The 20936-nt window shown below is 32.0% G+C and overlaps 1 protein-coding gene and 1 pseudogene across 3 annotated transcripts; one reads left to right on the plus strand and one right to left on the minus strand.

The window, feature by feature from the left end:
- Positions 1-408: 408 nt before the first annotated feature.
- On the plus strand, positions 409-5852 carry LOC114411785 (squamosa promoter-binding-like protein 6). Of its 3 annotated transcripts, none has more exons than XM_028375478.1 (4): positions 409-1742; positions 2036-2172; positions 3820-4695; positions 5410-5852. In XM_028375478.1, the coding sequence occupies exons 1-3, from the start codon at positions 1090-1092 to the stop codon at positions 4677-4679; spliced, it is 1650 nt and encodes a 549-aa protein (XP_028231279.1). In that variant the 5' UTR covers positions 409-1089; the 3' UTR covers positions 4680-4695; positions 5410-5852. The 3 variants fall into 3 exon arrangements, with proteins under 3 accessions (XP_028231279.1, XP_028231281.1, XP_028231280.1); XM_028375480.1 differs by having other exon boundaries at positions 3868-4695; XM_028375479.1 differs by lacking the exon at positions 5410-5852 and adding an exon at positions 5210-5403.
- Positions 5853-8618: 2766 nt separating this feature from the next.
- On the minus strand, positions 8619-11471 carry LOC114413778 (annotated as a pseudogene).
- Positions 11472-20936: the final 9465 nt, after the last annotated feature.

Below are 20936 nucleotides of genomic sequence, written 5' to 3' on the forward strand. Positions count from 1 at the left end.
CCTTTACTCTCATTTATCCCACAATTCTATAACTGGGAATCTTCAAACAGTAGATTGAACGAGTTTATGAAGGAAAAAAAAATCTATCCAATCTAATTGATTTTCTTATAATATCAATTAATTAATTTTATATAATTTTTTTTCTAAAATAAAAAGCTCTTTAAAATGATTTAATTGGTTTAAAGTGGACCATTTTTTTATAATTGGTCTATAGAATCTAATTAAAATGTATTAAACAAAAAAATAATTTAATTAATCAAAATACAATAAATATAAGTTGGAAAAATATTGTTTTGTTCAATAGTAAAAGTAAAAATATCAGTATTATTTTGAATTAATGAAAATGCTCCTAAAAAAATGAAAATGTTAAAAAGAATAGGGAAGAAGAATGTCTCTCTTTCTCTGAAATGCGTTATGTGCCTAGCTAAGCATGGTGGAAAGCTGTCCACTCTCATTGTCTTTCTCCAAAAATAACAACTCTCAATTCCAACCTCTTCAACTTCCATCTTCCATCTTCCATCTTCCATCTTCCATCTTATGCCCACTAAATTCTCTTCTCTTTCACCTTCACTTCAATTACTTCAATTAAGTTGAGACTTCCATCTTCCACTACTATTTTCAAACTCTCTCTCTCACACACACTATACCATTCCTTTTCTCGCTCCCTCTTTCTCTTTCACTACAACTTTCCCGATTCTGTATCAACTCTGCTTCAGTTCAGCATCCTTACATCCTCTCTATCTTCCACCTATTTGATTTGTTTTCTTTTCTTCCATTTTCTTTCTATCTTCTCACACCTTGTTCCTTTCCACTTCTTTTCTCCTCGAATCTAATCCTTTTGGTCTCTATAAAATCGAAGAGCTTCATGGACTCGTTGCTTTAAGAGACTGAATTCGTGTCCTTCTCTGTTGGGTAATGTAAAAAAAAAAAAACAATGCTTTTTCAGCTGTTGCCTTTCTGCTCAATCCGAAATTCAAGCTACAAACTTACCATAGCGAATTAGCATCACTGTTGGGACACTGTTCGGGAGTCAATTGTTGTTTGGTCGTGTTTAATTGTCTTGCACCTGACCTGGTTCTGTTGCATGTGATGGAATCTTGGAGCTATGTCCCTGAAGAAAAGGAGTGTGTCTCCAATGAGGCACTCTCACCTCCCAACACTCTCGGGAGGAGTAAAAATTCTTTCTTGGGCTGGGAACTCAAAACCCCATGTGGTTTTTCCAACGACATGTTGGGTTTGGGTCACCACAGCATTGAGAATCAAGGTTTTGAGGAATTGGGTTTTCCTGAAATGTTGGGAAAACACATGTCCGATGATCTAATTGGGAGTGTTCCAACCAGAAAGGTGAATGGTAATAGACAACAACAACACAGTGACAGAATCACTGGCACTGTTGTGGATGCCCCAAGTGGGTTTTCTCAAAGAGGGGACTCAAATTCAAAGCTTTCAAACTCAAATTCCCTCATTGATTTGAAGCTGGGTCGATTTGCTGACCATGGAGATTTCACTGATCGGGCGTTTTCCAAAGTTTTGTCTTCTTCTGAGTCATCAACGCCTCCTAAGAGAGTGAGAGCTTCAGGGTTGCACTCTCAGACTGCATATTGCCAAGTCTATGGCTGCAACAAGGATCTCAGCTCCTGCAAGGACTACCACAAGAGGCACAAGGTCTGTGAGGTTCACTCCAAGACTGCCATTGTTATAGTCAATGGCATTGAGCAAAGGTTTTGCCAGCAATGTAGTAGGTTGGTCAACCTTTCTTCATCTTTCAATTCCAAGCTGCTAAATATGTATTACTATGGCTTGTCATCTGTGCCTATTGATTGGAATACTAGAACATGACTCTTCACCTACTCAATTGTATGTCATGTGGGTTTTAAAAGACTTTTATCTGCCTTTGTTTACATCATTTTCCTTTCCCCTTTTTTTTTATATGATTAAGGATAGTTTTACTACTTCTCATAACGGACAAGGTTGACATGAGAAGCAGTGTTGTTGAGATATATAGTTCTGTTGTAATGTTTAGTATGATATACAGGTTTCATTTGCTGGCTGAATTTGATGATGGTAAGCGGAGCTGCCGAAAACGCCTTGCAGGTCATAATGAGCGTAGAAGAAAACCACAAATGGGTATTCACCCAGGAAAGTCTGGGAGGTTGCTTCAGCCATGTGGGGGTAATTATACATGTTCTGAAATTAGTTCGTGATATAATTCTCCTCCTCTCCTACACACTTTCCTTTTCTCTTAAATTCCCTTCTTTTCTTTTGGTCACATGCACGTTAATCCCTTGCATTCTTCATTGATTAAATTTCATGCGATTGACTGCTTGATTATAACTTTGTTGGCACTAAAAAATATAGAAGCGTGCGTGCCTTTGAAAAGCTGGTCCCTTTTCTTTGTCCATTTCTACCTTTTCAAATGCTTAATGTAATATGCCCATACAGCCTCAGAAATGATTCAAAGTTTTTCTTCACCTTTCTATTTAACTTATCGGATTTTGATTCCAGTCCATACTGTGGTACATTTGTCATACAGTTTTCTGTCAAGTTTCATTTTGATGCCAATGTCATTATTAACTCCTTGTGTTCACACAATCACACTTCAGAATATGTAATGTGGTCCAGTTTAAATTATATTCTAGAAATAATTTGCTATGTGGTGTCCTGCTTTGTCAATTGTCACCCACCAGAATAAATGTGGATTTTCAAATGCTGATTTACCTGATGAATATACATCTATAACACATGAACTGCCATCTTATTGCCCCTTTTGTTTCAAAGTGTTTATTCTCTGACATTTTCTGATTATATGCTGTTCCTTATCGGTTGTCAGTTTTGACCTTGTGCAAATTAACTTTATTTTTGGGTACACTTGCCTAAACTAGATTTAATTTGGATTCTTTTGTTATGTGGTGGATGTGAACTTTAAAGTGACTTATTCAACAAGAATAATGGCGCTCTCTCTGAGGGGAAATGATTTTCGGCAACATTCTTGTTTTTGACAATAGAGCCTTATCCCTCTTGGTGAGGTTGGCTACATGGATCGTACAACGCCATTTGGCTTGGTTAAAAACCAAAATTTCAGAGTTGTTATTTACTATGAGGTCCCTCTTGAGTCTTGACAACTTCTTCCAATGTCTTTCTTGGTCTACCTTTCCTCCTATTCACATGACAAAAAACCATGCAATCTATTCTTCTCACTAGTGCCACACATCCATCTTCTATTCAACACCATACTTGTCTGAGTAAAAGGTTTCCCATTAGGAATTAAACTATCTCCTTTTTTATGAGTCATTAACATGTCAGGTTATTAATAACATGAAGTCCAATCAACAGCGAACTTTATTTCCCAGTTTTTGTTCCATATTACTAACCTTAATATTCTATCATATTGGTTGGCTACTGCCACTCGTTTTCTGTCTCTAAATAGAAAGGGAGAAAAAGAGATAAAGCAGTGTGAGAGTTTCCATATGTTACTGTTTTAATTTTTTTAATTGCATTATGGAATGAAATAAACTTCTTTCATTCCCATATGCTAAAACATCAAAAGTGTGTCACATAATTTCTAGTCTTTTTTTAATATTCAGAAACTCTTGAAATTGGTCATTAAACTATATGTATGGGATGTGCTTAAATTCTAAAGTTATTTTTATTCCTTCAATAAATTTTGAACCGTTTCGTTTACTCATAGTAGTTAATTTAGATGTGGTCATGACTCTTATAAGAACTGATTCCCTGACTCCAGTTTTCTCTACTTTTGTAGTCATCTGATATTAGTAAAGTTAATTGAATTGAATTTTTATAAGGATCATGTGGTTGCAGATAGCAGATTCCAGGGATCCATGCTAACTTCATCTTTTATCTGCCCAGAGATGCTTCCAAGTGGGGTCACGTGTTCTGAGAAATATGGTATGAGTGACTTTTGGAGACCTATCAAAGCAGAACACGGGACTGGTTTTAGGAATCTTTCCTCTATGGCTGCAACCAATGGACATCCTCCATCAAGATCTTTATTTCCATCATATAACGGAAATCAATTTCCTTTTCTTCATGAAAACAGTGCTACATCCACCACAGGAAGCATCTTCTGTGAGAGCAATAGCCCCTATCCATCTGCCCTTGGGGCCCAAAATTCTGGGTTGAGACCACTATTCCAGGACACTGTAGGAAATGAGAACTTCAATGTTTTTGATACCTCATCAACTGTTCAAGGATTGTCGGGGATTTCAGACTCTTGTTGTGCTCTCTCTCTTCTGTCATCTCAATCCCAGAACTCTTCAAGCCAATCATCAGGAATTCCCTTGGCTCACTCCTTGGTTATTCCAAGCAGTCATAGCCATAACTACAACATGAGTCAGGTCTCTGAAAAGATAGGAATAAGCTCACAGACTTCTTCAAGCCGAGTGTCAGATAGTTTTCCATCAGAACTAAATCATGCAGATGGAAGTCATCTCAGTCCTGTATTAATATCAGACAATAATTGTATTGTAAACTTTGATATGGCAGATGGTATCTTCCAAGCTTCAGATTACTTGAATGTAAAAGATCATCTTTCCGGTGAAGATGGTGCAACCATTGACTTACTACAATTGTCATCACAGCTTCAGCGAGTTGAGCATGAGAGGCAATCCTTGCAGGTGAAGCAAGAGAATGATTCTTCTTGCACTCTGCGGATTACATAAAGTGCTTTTGGAAGAGGTATGTTGTCCTGTTTTGTGAAAATTTAATCACTTGATTTTTCTCTATGCAGCAGACTATGTGAGCACTTTGCTGCAGGTAAACTTGTAGTTAGCACTGCACACTTTGCACTAGCATGAAACCATGCTTTCTCAATTCCTCTGCTTTGGAGGAAAATGGAAAAATGAAATCTGGGGCTGTCGTTTAAGGCTCTATATTATCAAAATGACTAATCAAATTATGTGAACTACCACCATAAACAATTTGTGAAAGAAATATTTTCTTAATCAAGCTTTTTTATTAAATTATAGATCTTTAACATACCTTCCTATCTAATTTTGATATCAGTGTAAAAGTAGTACAAATGATGTGTTGCTACATTAATGACTTTGACATTAACAACTTGCATTGTCTGTCAAACTCATTAAATATTGTGGCATTAACAACACATTATTGACTGTAAGTATAAAACTTTTTTAACACTAATAATGCATCAAATTAAACTCCACTTCTTTTGGGTCTCTATTCAATCAAGTCATCCTCCCCCTTAATTGCTTAGGGGGAACGGTGTACTTTTTCATCTAGGTTATGGAGACAAGGTGAAGGAAAGACATTTTGTGCTTTCTGGCAGCATTTCCGTTTGTTGGGAAGTACATTTACATAACCGGAATTCTGAATTATCTCACAACGTATATCAATTTAGAGGATAAAAATTTCATTTTCCATTCAATGCAGGAAACAAATTGTGCAAGCATGTGACAGACACGCCTACGCCTATCATCTTGGACATTGTAGGGCACAGGGAAATAGAAACTTCAAATGGTGCCATTCTCATCTGTTGCTAACTATTTAAAATAGCTTGCTTGTGCTGATTCGGTTCAAGAACTTGTCTGCAGAATAACTGATCTACTAAACACACTAGGCTATATCTATGATATTTGTTGGGACACAAATGTCCCTCTCAGTGTTCATATATCCAAATGGATGTAATAAACAAAAAGCCTTAGATGTATCAAAATGTGTTCTTCATGGCATAAACACTTCAAATCAGGGCCATTGTTTACTAGAATTTACGTTCGATTAAGTGACAACTTTGGTAATGACTTTTTGTCGTACTGAATTATTAATTATTAATACTGCATGGGGTATTGTAAAATAAGGACAAACTTTAGGTGTAATATTTTATGTTTCTTTGCTACTGTCATTTAGTTAAAATTAAAGTTTGATCAAAAGGAACGAGTCAAACTGTGGAAGCCAGCCTGATCTTGTTGGAATGAGGAAAGTAAGCAATTTTTTTTTTCTTTTTAGAATATATATACTGAAAAAGGAACTTTTCATAAATTTGATGAGACAAACAAATTCATCATCATCAATCGAGGAACCGGAAGAGGTATAAGCCAGACCAACTCATTAAGCTTGTTGAGAAGAGGGTCACTAAATTCAACTCTTCAAGCTCATATCATAAGTCAAGATGCCAGCCACTCTGTACTTGATGATATTAACCATTTTCAATTTTTCATGCAAAGACGTAAACCTTCAAATAGAGTCTCGTTCCATAACCACGTGGTACAGCAATGGCATACAAGGATGGCTACCAAGTACTACCAACACAATAAAAGATCAAGTCAAAAATTGAAGCGAGACCATCACTACATAGTTATCATATGAAAGGGAAATTATTTTCACACCATTTTATTTTCTCACACATACTAGTACTACTTACTGTGTGTTTGAATTCAAGTTTTGAACGTGGATATTTCTTATTTTTCATGTCAAATTCATATAAAAAAGTAAAAGTTACAATTACTTGCCTCAAACTAGACATGGATCCGTCGTTGAAAACGTTAAGCCGGACACGAGCTTAAATTTATTAATTGTCTATGAAAAGGAAAGGGAGAATGAGTAATGCGAGGTACATTTTTCTCATTTAAAAAAGTAGTATAAAAAGGTGATTGTTTCGATACCTTAAATATTATGCTTTTTTATTTTGAATGAAAAATAACTATTTGTACATTAAAATCACATTAGGAATAAGTTAGATTTTAAATTTTGTAATTGTAAAATTGAGGGTGAACGATAAAATTTACTTACGTGCACATTATTATCAAACAAATAATAAGCGAGTTTTGGAACCGCTTCTTATCTAGATAACAATATTTATACTATTTTTATTATATATTTTTAAAAATAAAAAAAAAACACGCATTATATAACATTTGAAATTCTACTTTTATTTTCTAAAATAAGTTTGAATATTTTAATGAATAAAATAACAAATGTCATTAAACACTTTGACCGGTTGTCGTTGGGTGGTACAAGGAACGTAATCAATAATAAAATGGGAAAATGCCAGTTCCTAGGAAAGAATAAACAAAAACTACCGCAGGAATAGGCGTGGCTAATTTGTTTTTTATTCTTAATTCTTAATTTTTTTCAAGTTATTAATTAATTTGTTAACTAGCCAATAAAAAATCTTCCCTTTGAATTCATGTAAATTCCTGTAAAATGTTTTCCTATGAGGAACCAATGGTTTAGTTTGGTGAGATTCTCTTTCATCTTTTATTAAAAAAAAAACTTTTTAATAATAGATATAATCTTTGTTGTTTTAGATTCACATAATTCTACATAGATTTTGGTTGTTTGCCCCCCATATTTTTTTTTATTTTCTCTTTGATTTTTAATGCAGTGAAATGTGTTGTTTTGGTTGTTGATGAGTTCTAGCTCAACCTAATTGAAAATTGTCCTCCTCTATTTGACATAGCATAATTTGATTAAAATAAACCAAGATATGTTTAACTTTGGTTTAAGTTTGAATTTGAATTAAATGTGATAAAATTTAAAAACATAAAGAATTCAATTTCTTTATAAAATATTTCTAGGCTTTAAACTTTGGCTTTGGCCAAATGATCTATTTAATCCTTTATCTTAATTTTTTATTTTATTTGATCATTTATCTTATTTTTTAGTTTATTTTAATTTTTAATTTTATCTTTTTAAAAAATTATTTTCATTATTTATCTTATTTTTTTCAATTTAATTATTTGATCCATTTAAGATTGATATTATTAATAATTTAAGAATGAATTTCTTTGTTAGAATGAAGAGAAGAAAAAGGAAAGAAAATTGAAAAAAAAAGTTCATTTTTAAATAATTAACAAAATCAATCTTAAATAGATTGAAGGACACAAAATAAATAAGATAAAAAACTAAATAAACTTTTTATAAAGATAAAAGAATAAACTAAAACAAAAAAATAAAACAAAGAATCAAAATGAAGTTTTTAATAGATAAACGATGAAACTGAAAAAATAAAATAAAATCGGTCATTTAGGCTTTTACTTTTAAGCAAAAATAGCAAGATGATAAGTACTGAATGCACTATACGATAACGAGTATGGCCGTATTACGCACAAATGACAAAGCACTGAAGCCATCCACCCGAAAGGAGTAGTAGGTGCTAACAATTTTTTTCTTTTTGCTTAAATTCATCACATCAGTTAACTATTCTAAGAGGCGTGAAAAAGAAAAAGTAATGATTCAAAAGCAACTTAATTTTACAATGCAAGAAGCTACAAAAAATACACGTGGCAGTAAAACTCCTAAGTAAACAACAGGACAGAATTCTTGTGCCAAGCATGTATGCATCTGTGCACATAACTTGACTTCAAAATAGTAGATGACCCCTTTATGCTTCCACATAGATTATTCTTCATACTTAAGTCAATAACATTACCACACAAGCTAAAGTGCCTAGGAGTGTACTCAGTAAAGAGAAAACTAGTTTTGAACTTGCATTTGGCATCCGGAGGTGGCATTACACAGTTATCTCCATTCAAATAAATGATTTGTCCTTTCGGAATATGACCTCAGACTGCACATTCCCAAGGGGTCCTGCTGAAGTGAGTAAATCATTGTATAACTTGACTCCCCACAGCATACCAGCATCATCTGCAAAACCAGATCACATAATAATCATATAAGAATTGGAATATTTTGTACACAAGTTTATCTAGGACTATATGATAGTGCTTGATAGAACTTACTTAAAGCCCTCGTAAGGTGTTAGTGGCTTGAAATTAAAGCTGAAAACCTGCGTTACATTATCAAAGTTTGGGTGCTGCACCACAAGGTTCCATTGCGAATAGTTCATTCTGTAGTTGAAATTTGTGATTGTGATCTTGACCCTCCAGTGCTCTTTATATTGAAGCTTCACGTGCCAATGCACTCAAATAGGACACGTGTGATTTGTGCACCGGACTAGAGGTGTATTTGTAGCTTTGCCTGGTGGTGACACAACTGAAGCTAAATGCGGGGAATTAGGACTGTAAGAATAGTTCAGAAAAACATATCAGAGGACAGTTTCATATGTGTACAGAATGATGAATTAAGGACTTACTCTACACAGCTGCCAGGTTCTGTTTTGTTTTGGCAACCACAGGTGCAGGTAGGGCAGTTTACTATTGTATTGTTATAGAAGGATGAGAGAAACACGGCAAGTTGGGGTCTTCTGAGCCAGGAATTGAGAATATGTGCAGGTAACATTCCAGGTCACTGCCAAAAATATATGCAGATTAAGCTAAACCAAAACTTGGGTTTCATACTAATAATTTATCTGAACAATTTATAAAGCATAAATGATCATGTCTAGTTACTTCACTACTTGCTATAAAGGAAAATTGGAAGAGTTCTCTTGTTGAAAATTCAATGAAACTAGCCCATCCAGTATCTGTTTCTATATGATACGTGCACTCATATACTACACAAACAACCAGATACAAAAGTAAATTCAGTTTTGCAAGAGAGCAAATTTATATAATTAAGTCTAATGTGTACATATATTATATCTAGAAACATGTGTGTGTGTGTGTGTGTGTGTATATTCAAAATTTCATGTCAATGCATTATACAAGTAACTTACTCAATGCCTGAGTGTTTCTCCTCTTGTCTTTGGTAATAAATTTAGTTGGTTTCACAATCTTGGCAGGGCCACAAGTTTAACCAGGCCCTGGTGCTTTGAGGGTAAATTTTTTTGGCAGTTTGACAGTTTCGTTAGTTGTTCCAGCTAAACCAACACTTAGTTGAAATGAACTTATTGCATTTTGAGGGTCCTGGGCCCATGAGGTCAAGACTCCCCCTGAGCAACAATTTGCTATCTGCTGGTTGTAAGGAGTTCCGGGCAGTAAATCCACTACAGTTGGGTCCTTCTTGCAACAATGAGGGATGTTCCCTTTGAACCTTGAACAGTCCCCTTATTCTGTGGTTTGGCCTCCCATTACATTTCAAATTACTTCCTTTTTTGCCCATGTCCACCCTAGTATCCATCCAGGAGCCTGAATATGGCGATACTGTTGAAAATTGTACGTTGTAACAACAGCCTGTACAAGCAAGAAAGGATTTATACTATTAAAGAAACAGGGAAAATAGGAGCTAATATTTATTTACATATAAATTTAATGGTGATTGCTTCAACCTAAAGACATTCATCGTCTAGTTCAAAGTTTGTTACTTATACTATTTCAAAAAATATTAACCAATTAACCATAGGAGAAAACTTAGATACAGTTCCTTAAGTGTTACTTGTATTGTTCTCCAATCAGAATTGAAGTTTCATCTCGATAATCTGCTTACATAGCTTGCTGGAACATGGAGTTCTAGCTATTGTGTTAGAAATGGAGTTTAACATTAACCATATTAAAGCTTAACCAATCAGACACCCAGGAGGTCCTGCTGAAACATGGCTTGTACAGCTTGGAAGATCCATCAAGCCTAATAGTAGTGCTACATAGCTCTTATTTCTTACTACAAAATGCTTTTCAGGTTAAATGTCAAAACTCACAATATAATGTCTTTCTCACATTAAGAAAGTTATGATCACTTACAATATAGCCGTCTGGAGTCCAGCTTATGACATCCCATTTGATTGTAATATTGCCAGTTGGATCAAGTGCATCATGGGCTTCTGTATATGAACAACCATGAAAAGTGGAAGACTTAATTCTCATCAAGTATGCTTAAAACAAACAATTTTACAGAACAAAGCCACATATATATCACTGGATTGTTTCTCAAGTGGAGATTAGAGAAGCCCTAAAATAGTAATTGTATCCATGCCTATGGCAACATCGCACACACTTTCTTCAAGTTAGAAAAGAAACAGATAGGCACTTTTGCCTTTTCATTTTCCTCTCTTCATTCAAAAGATGCTTAAAAAGATATTTATTATGTCAAATCCACATTTAATGACCAAAAGAACATTAATTTTAAAAAAGCGCAACTGGGTTTTTGTCTATACTTCTACCGAGAGAACTAGTAGACATCAATACCCAACCAACATGGTAAGCATTTAACCACAAAAAAACAAATTATATGGCAAATACCAGCCTCAGCAATCTTAAGAGTATACAGACAAATCTCTTGGAAACTCTAAAGGAAACAAATTGATTTCATTGCATGACCAAATAAGAACCTTAAAAAAAACAAAACACTGAAAAAAGTTGGGAAAACATCAGAGAAGTCCCCCAAAATACATTAAAATAAAAACTAGTTAAACTGTTTGCTTTTGCACCTTTTTGTTTTAGTGAAAAAAAGGGGAATGCCCTTTAATCTTCATGCCAACTCTACTGAAAGAGCGTATTAACAGTGAAGTAAAGTTGATATCCAAGGACAAGTGAGAATGAAAGAGAAGAAGTACCTGTAGAAGTGAATGTAGTGCACAAGAGCAGTGGCAGCAGTAAGATGGCAAAGAAGTCACCACGGGGGACAACAGATCCAGCGGTTGGAAACCACAGAGACAACATTTGTTCCTTCACAGATTTGCTTTCACAATGTAAATGTAGCTAGCTACATACAACTCAAGATAGTCACCACCACTTGACAAAGTTAAGGTTTTGAGTTTGGGTTCAACTGAAAAAACTGTTATATCTGTAACACAGTTTCACTTGTCAAATATCAATGATACCCTTGTGACTGTGACTGACATTATCATTTTCTCTGTTTTCAAAAATAAATTTATTAAACACTTCAGCTTTTTGAGTGCTGTTAATATTATTTGCAAAAGCCAATTATAAGATTCATCTGATGGTTAAAAGAAAAATAATAATAAGTTCAAATTATTTTTCTGAAAATACTAATATCAAGCGTTTGGTCAATAAAAAAGATTATTTGCAAGGGAGTGTACTGATATGTACATATAATACTTTCTATATTTAATAAATATTAATGTGCTTTTAGTCTCCCAATAAAACATAATGTACTCAATCTTCAGAATAAAAAAGACATGTTTATATATATATATATATATATATATATATATATATATATATTATATCGTTCTCAATAATACCAAATTACCAATGACAATGTTGCAGAGGAATGTAACGGAGGTAATGTGCAGATAACATCATTATTTAATTCTAATTAACTAACTCCTTTTCTTCTGCTTCTTTTGGGTCTACCGAATGATCTTTAAATTGGGTAGGGATAATATTGGAAGAATGAAACATAAAGAGAAGGCACTGCAGGACCACGTGATGTGAAAGGAAGAACACTAAAGACACAAAGCTTTCCTCTGCCTCTATCTTGGTCGATCTAAGGGATGTTTGCCGCGTTTATCCATGTTTTTGTCTAAAACCCTCAAACCAATTAATTATATACGCAACTGTTAAGTATTTTGTACATGGTTTTATGCAGAATTTAGTTTTTAAATAATATTCATACTGATGAAAACAAAAATATAGAAATTCTAGTCGATAAATCACAAAATTTAAGTGTAAGTGACACAAGACTCTCAACCTAACAATAATTTGATAGCAATTTTTTTAACCCGATTCAACTCAAGTCTATTTGATTTTAATTTTTTTTCCAGGTTGAATCGAACTTGTGAGTTTAACTGGACCTATAACTGTTCCTAAGTAGCACAAAATTGTAGTGATTATATCTTTTAGCTCATAGAAACAATAATATAAAAGTGTATTTCCCTTCTGGTTGCCATTTGCTACACTTGACTGGGCTTGCCTTTAATTATTGTTTTCCCAGCCTTCCTTTTCTTTTTTATACACCACTACTTAAAGCAAAGCAATATATTCTTTTTAATTGGAAAAATAGATTTTCAGTTGATATAATGGAGAGTGGAATTTTAAACTTGAGGCTTCAGTTTATAGTTGTGTAGTGTGTAGATGTAAGTAATTAGTATGAGATTTTAAATTAAAATCTAAGTGTTATTATAGTAAAAAGAAGAAGAAAAAAGTTTATAATTGTAGAAGAACCCCTTGGATGACTTGTGGGCTGTGGCATCTTCATTTAAAGCATCAGTTACTTAAGAGGAACTTTGCTGAAGAGTTAAGTCATAAGAATCACTTTGTCGCAGAATTTTAATTAATTATTATGGACTTTAATTCACTGGCACGCAAAAATAATGATATACCTCCACGAAGGAAAAAAAGGTTTAATTATGTTTTTCCCCTAAAATTTGTACAATTTTACATTTAATCTCCTAATAATTTTATTTTTTTGTGTTTTTGTCCCTATACTTACCTTCTGTTAACCATTTTAATGTCAAGCACTGCGCATCAAAAGTACATTAAACATAAAACCAAGCACAAAGCCAAATGCTTGAAGGTGGATGTGAAATGATGACATTTTCTTAAAAAGAATATTAGTTAAAAAATTAGAAAGATGTATAAGAATTAAGAAGTGATTTGATGAGAATCACAATCGTGTGCTTTTGACGAAGTTGTATTCGTACCAATTAACATTTTTTTTTTAATAAAATTGAGTTATGAAGTGACCCGATAGCATTGGTTACTATTTGTACCAAATGCTTTTGTAACTTTTAGCATTTTTTTTCTTCCATCAACCATCGATTTTTCTTATTTTTTAACTTGTTATATATTGAGCTAATTATATTGAAACACGTGCTTCGTTAAAATTTAGTGAAGAATTTCGTGCCATACAACGTAACACCGCTGTATTATGATTGAGATTCACCGAAGTTTTGGTTGCTTTCATGATTCACAGGTGCATGCGAGATTTAAAATTTAAGAAGTATTAATATCATAAGAGATGGAATTAGGAAGTATTTCTATCACAAATGAATCGAAGACTTATTCTTAAGTTGAATGATCTTTTATTGTATCTATGATGAAGAATCTTTTTGCTATATCAAAAGATTTTTTCCTTGTAGAATTGTCTGGTATGTGTGAATCTGAAAGACTAACAATATCTATAAAAAACACTTCAACGCTCTAGTCAAGATTCAGTTTAAAATTGTTAGTGTTATATAGTGAGTTGTTAGTGTTATATAGTGAATGTTTGAGACTGAATTAGTTCCCTTACCTAGGGGTTCATTCTTTTTTATATTGACTTTACTGAGACTTAAGTCCTTAGACACTTCTAATCAAATAATTACCCTTAAGTAGATTTATTAGCGATAATCACGACCGAATGATTTTCGTCATTCGCATACGTTAGAGGACCAAAATATACAAAATATATGAATACGTGATCGAAGAAGTATTTGGTTTGAGTGTGTCAGGTGTTTCCTTGATCTAACCGAACACTTTATCCAAAATAGAAAGAAATATAGATATTAAAGGAAAAACTTATATGGTAAAAAATCGTTAAACATGTACTTCAAAATCAACCTAACTTCATGCCTACCATGGCAAGTTGCATAGAGGTTCCATCCAAACTTTCTTTTTCTTCATATACTTCATATCATAAAAATCTTTGCAATAGTGCAACAGCACCTCCCTGATTATATTCAAATTTCAATCCAACTATATCACAAAGAAGATTGATGAAGAAAATGTAAAATTTCAATCACCTGCCAAAAGGAATAGCATCCATCCACCAATTTGTTTGTTCTCCCTGGTAATCCATATTCCTTACCTTGCCGGAATTCCACCCAGTCCTAATGCGAAGGCTCAGATAATTAAATCATTCATGAGCATGTGTGGAATAAAAACTGAGATACCAACTTACAGAAATGGCAGTGTAGCAAGCTCGAACATTAGTTTCTCCTTTATCATGCATCCTAAATATTGAATAAAGTATTTGATTATTGAAAAGAAAAAAAATAAATTAGAAAAAGATGGCTTCCCAAATCAATTCTGCATGTAACAAAGATTCACATTAAGAAATGCTTTTAGCACAGCACTTGATGTGAAAGTGCACGAAAGATATTGATCAATGGGTGACCAGCAAACCACACCAATAAATTTCACATTACATTCGACTCAAAACTTTAAGTTATTAAATTTGTTATTTGTGGGTTTTTTCATTTATATATTACTTAATTTGTTTATTTTTATTTAATGTGAAACTTTTAGTTCAGACTTACATTTAAACAACTGGCTCCACAGACACAAGCAAATCAAAATCTGTCACCGTTGATACTTGATAGGTGTGAATGATGCGTGTGCAAAAGCATTGCCACAATAAAGTTATCCATTATTTATAAAAATCTAGTCAAGATTTATCAGATACAATTTAAAATGGATACATGATATCAGGATAATTCTTATTGTTATAATTAAAGTTACAGAGATGTCTAAGATATCAGTATATTTTATATATTTAAGGGTTGTAACTTCCTGCACTTTATTTTTTGCTCTGAAATGGCTCTTCCGAAATATTAAATTACATTCTGGAATGCATTCCTTTTTTAGTTTCCGATATGAACAAACCGAAAGATAAAAAAATATCAAAAAAGGTGTAGGAAGCAACTTGGAAATGCAGGAAACACCAGTCCTCTTTAAGCATAAGATTGGGTTCGGCCCAAGTCAGAAATTTGTTTTGATTGAGCTTATGCTAGCTTAGGACTGAATTGGCCATTCAAGAGTTGCTATTTACACTTTCCTTGTTACTAATACACTTTACCTTTTGTAATTCTTTTAGCCTATTCAACCGCTGACTTGCATTAATCTGCCACCATGCGTTGCTCAAACCAGGATTCAAGGAGTAACTGATGCCAAGAAAAAAAAATAGTCAGCCATTATGTGGTTTAGACTATGGGAACCTAGGACACATTTAGATTATGTTGCATTTGAGAACAAAAGTAAGAGGAAAGAAAGTGAAAGAAAATAAAGAGTGAAAATGATATAATTTTTAAGTTTTTTAGTATGAGAAAAAATTGAAAGATAAGAAAGTTAAGTTTTTCTCTTTTCTTTTTGATTGTATAAAAAGGGGAAGAAAAGAGAAGGAAAAAAACATGTATGAAAATGACAAAAATATCCTCAAATAAAAAATGAGATGTTATAATTAATTTGTTAATATGAAAAATATTTAAAAGTAATTATTTTATTGTTTCATATGTTACGTTTTATTGAAACTGTGTTATTAGTTAAAAGTTCTAGTTCTCCTTATTCTGTATGTAGGTGTGCAGGATTTTGGGAGGCAAATTTGTACACCAACCTACAAAATTATTTCTCTCTTCGTTTTCTTTTCGAATTGAGAGGATTGCATTTTGTGATGGAGTCACTATATGCATTCCTTCCTTTTCTTTATTTTGAGTAACCAAACACAGGAAAGAAAAGGATTATAACACTTTTTTTTTCCTCCCCTTTCTCATATACTAAACACAACATTAGAGATCATGTCTAAGATTGAAACTATGTGAAAAACAAAGTATTATCTCACTTGGTAAAGTCAACAACATAGATAATACAATGAAATTTGGCAAAATTAAAAATTAAAGTGTTAGAAATATTATTCAGTCTAAGATCTTTTTATAATTTTTTTCAATATCTTTCTTTTTAGTCTCCATCTTTTCCTTTTAATTAGACTAAAAATCATGTAATTTACTCTTTTAATTTATGTTTTTTGTGACCTTCTTGTATATGTCTAAGCTACTTTAATTGATTTTTTATCATCTTTTCCTTAATAGATGCTACACCAATCTTTTATTGTATATAGTCATATTCTGTATTTTATCTTTTTATTGTATGATTACACATTCAACTTTAACACATCTTTAAAATAGTATTATATAACAGAATCAATTATTTAGTTTGAAACTCATTAATTTATGAAATTTTATTTATATATTTTACAAAGCTAGTTCGTATACATAGCCTAATTTTTAGTTGATTTAATATGATTTATGTGTGTTTTGAAAATCGAAATGGTTGGTCGTCCGATCAAAAAATGGTGAATCAATCTAGTGTACCGTCTAAATAAAACCAATCTTGAGAAAAACTATTAAATTAAGGATTGGAAAACTTATGAGAAAGGGCGAAGAATCGATTTACAACATATCTATGACAAATGTTTAATGCGGCATTGTTTTAATCTTTCTCTTAAAACAATTAACTTGAAGTATTTATCCAATTTTTTTTACTCTAGATATATAAACTTGTTACTTTTAATGCATATTATTGTGTATTGTTAAAAAGTTAGATCTAATATCATTATGATAAATTTGATTAATTTAAATTTTTACGTATACTTTAAATATTAAAACTTATAAAATAATGTTTGTTTTTTATTTTATAATGATATAAACTTATGATATTATGTATCTTTAATACTATTTTACGAATTTAATTATTATTATTATTTTATTAATACTAGTTTAATCACTATTCAACCAAAATTAAACCTTAAATTAGAATAAAAGTTGTAGTATTTCACTACAAACTAACAACATCAATGAATACTTTTTTTTTGGTGAATACAACATTAAAGAATATTTTTTTTATCTTAACCCTTCTATTAGGAGAAATAAACTTTAACTAATTCAATGTTCTATTAAAAAATAAATAAAATTTAATAAAAAAATTATTTTTATTAAAGATAAAACTTAAATAATATCTAAATGATTCAATCTAAATTTAAAATAAATTAATTACTTATATCAAATCACTTGATTCTAATACTTATGTATTAATATTAAAGTAAATCAATTTGGAAGTGAGAAAATAATATTCAAGAGACAACTAGGCTCTCCATGTGATGCGTCGGCGTGATGACCCTAGATTATATATGATCCAGGTGATGCGTAATTAAGCTCTGCATGTCACGAACATTGCAGATTCCACTTGCAGTACTGAGCACACATCCTAGACAACTAGGCTCTCAATTTTTCTGTACCAAAGAAGGTTTCTAGTAAGTATGAAACATTTTTTTTAAAAGAGAACAAGTATGAAACTTTAAGCAGTCAAAAGAAATAAAATAATGACTTTAGGTATTAAAGTAGTGGCTCGATTAGCGGCTTTTGCCCTAAGCAAGATCCCAACAGTTGTCCCCATTCACACAATTCTTAGGTTAGCTAAATTCTTGATGTCATAATAGGATCAGCATGATAATTAACATTATAACTCAAAACCACTTAATAATTTGTGTGGTCCATAAATTGAGGAGAGCACATTAAGAAGAAAGTACTTTTGCTTTCCAATGTTTTTTTAACATGTTAAAGCATATGTTGGAGAAGCATCCAGCAGGCCAGTATGATGGATACAGATTTATTAATAAATAAGCCACATGTATATGCATACAATGCGATGGGAATTCAGAATGAGACCCTTTAATCTCTTGTGTGATATAATGAACGAAGAAATTTTGCATTGGTACTTTATTTTTTATTGTTCTATATAGGTTCGATTGGTGGTGAAGGATGATGATTCGTTCATATGCTTGAGTCAGGGCTTTTAAAACCCTAGGTTTTTCGTAGTTGAGGAGGCGGCGCTGGGTTTTTTAATTCAACTTCTTTTATTTGTTTATTTCTTTTTCAGTTTTAAATTTTTGCTTTTCGAACGATTGGAATCACAATTTCATACAAATCTGGTTTGAGGATTAAATTTTAGTTTTCTATTTAAAGCGGGTATAGGATTACTAGATTTAGATAAACTTCTAATATAATCTTCCTTCTAATTCGATTCACTCAATCTTTCTTTCACAATTTTATGCCAGTCGCGGATCTACCTTTTGGCGGCATCTTCAAGTAAAAGGATAAACAACGCACCAAGGAACTTGTAGTTTAGTTGATAATAATTCGTTTTAAAGATTTAGGTGTGTAACTTTATTCTTTATTAAACCATGTTAATATAAAACAAGGATAATAGAGAATGCAACAAAAACCACCGATCAGTGTTAATCAAACTGTAGTGTGAGATTATTCTAATTTGACGAGAGATCTCAAATTCAAATACTAGATACATAGTGTACGTTAATTAGTTAAAAAGAGAGTTTATCACGCATAATAATTTTATTTAATTTAAACAAAATCACTTCTAGAAAAACTAGTATTAGTCTATACCAAAAGAATGCTATAAAAAAAAGTAAGCGAAACAACAACAAAAATTAAGAATAATAACAAAACTTTTGTTTACTGTAATAAGAACTAACTAGTATTTTAATTTTATCTTCTAATCTTAATTTAGATTTCAATTGAATCCATTAATTTTTATTATTCAATTTTTTTTTGTGTAAATAAATAGTTTTCAACTCAATGTATCTTTCCTAGCTATATAGTGATTTTAACACCGTTAATTGAGTCCAAAACGTTGTCATTTTATATTAGGGTATTGGATGTTCTTCTCCCTGCAACCAAATTTCTTTTGCACTACCACATTCCATAATTCCATTAATAACTCACATCAATCTCACACATACCTTTCATGAAACAAAAAAATTAACAAAGAAAGAAAGAAAAAAGTTGAGAATAATGGGATTGTGTAAGTATTATGGTGGAAATGCTTGAAAAGATTAAAGCTTTTAATTTGTTAATCACTGGAGATTAAGAAGAAGAAACATTATATGGAAATCAACCTTTTTTTTAATGAGGTCTTTCCATTATCTTTCTCATTTTATTTCCATTACTCTCTCATCATCCCACACATTCCTTCACCAAGAATTAATAGTGAAAGTCTAAAAAGTACGTTCACAAATAATCTTGGGTAATATTGTGATGTGGACACGAAGGATAGGATTCTAATCAAACGACATGGTGGGAGATGTGGTGGTTCATGACAATCTTCAACGAACGATTTTGATGGCAACATTTGTAGAGACTCTGATGAGGATCGGAAGAGGTGAGAATGAGTAAAGTTATCCAAACCTGAGAGGAACCCTGGTATATATAAGTGTATTTGTTGGGAAAAATTGTTAGACTCATTACGTTTCACATGTGTAGTCATGTGATCATGTAAATATCTGATTACTTAAGTGAATTCTATTCTTATCTCAATATTTCCTTCAGGTTAGGTACAGATTCCAGTTTTAGATGTTAAACTTGGGTCCTATTTGAGCAGTTTTCCTTTTAATCCGAGTTAAATACTAGAAGTCGGAGGAGTGACTTCCATAATAATTGCCCTTAAGTGAGTATTGTTTAGAATAATATTGACTTGGGAATTAAGGCGAAAACTATCTTTATATATAACGGTTACCCTCAAAGTTAGTATTACTTTAGAATAAACAATATTGACTTACGCTTTGTTTGGAATATCAAAGAGAAATAATATTATAGTGTAATATTTCTCACTTATTTTCATTAATTTATTTATTTATCTCTTCTTTATTTCTTTTGTATCAAACACGTCTACTTTTATTTTATTTCTCACTTATTTTCACTTTTTCTTTTATTTTATCTTTCCTATACCAAACACAACCATAGGAATTAAGGGGAAAACTACCTTTATAACAGGCAATAATAATTATTAAGATTAACTTCTGTTTATTCAATAATAAAGTTGTGCTTCTTCTTTTTTTTATGCTTGCTGTCATTACATATATTATATTGGTATTCTTAAAGCATTTTGGTTGAGTACCGATGATGATCGATCAGTAATGTGTTCATGATGGATGGTAGCCGGCCGTTGTGATTTGAGAAGGCAGAAAGGAATATAGAGCGAAAGGGAGAGAGAATCAGTTAATAAAGAAAAGAAGGATGCTCAAAGAAAATAACAAAAATGAAAAAAGTAAGGACTAAAGCACTTGCATTTGATATATATATATATATATATATATATATATATATATATATATATATATATATATATATATATATATATATATATATATATATATATATATATATATATATATATATATATAAGAGATATTATTAATTTCTTTGGATATTCAAATCCTATTTGCATCATTCTTTTATGGATGGGAAAGGAACAAAGCTTTTACAGGCAATTATATATAATTGTTAGGTTCTTAATTATTCCTCAATCACTTTAAAGTTTCTGCAGACTGCAAAGTCACGATAAAACTAGGAGAAAAGGTGAAATTCTTATTATCATCACGCTACTTGCTAGTTC

This window comes from Glycine soja, chromosome 5 (genome assembly GCF_004193775.1).
Source record: "Glycine soja cultivar W05 chromosome 5, ASM419377v2, whole genome shotgun sequence".
Lineage (NCBI taxonomy): Eukaryota > Viridiplantae > Streptophyta > Magnoliopsida > Fabales > Fabaceae > Glycine > Glycine soja.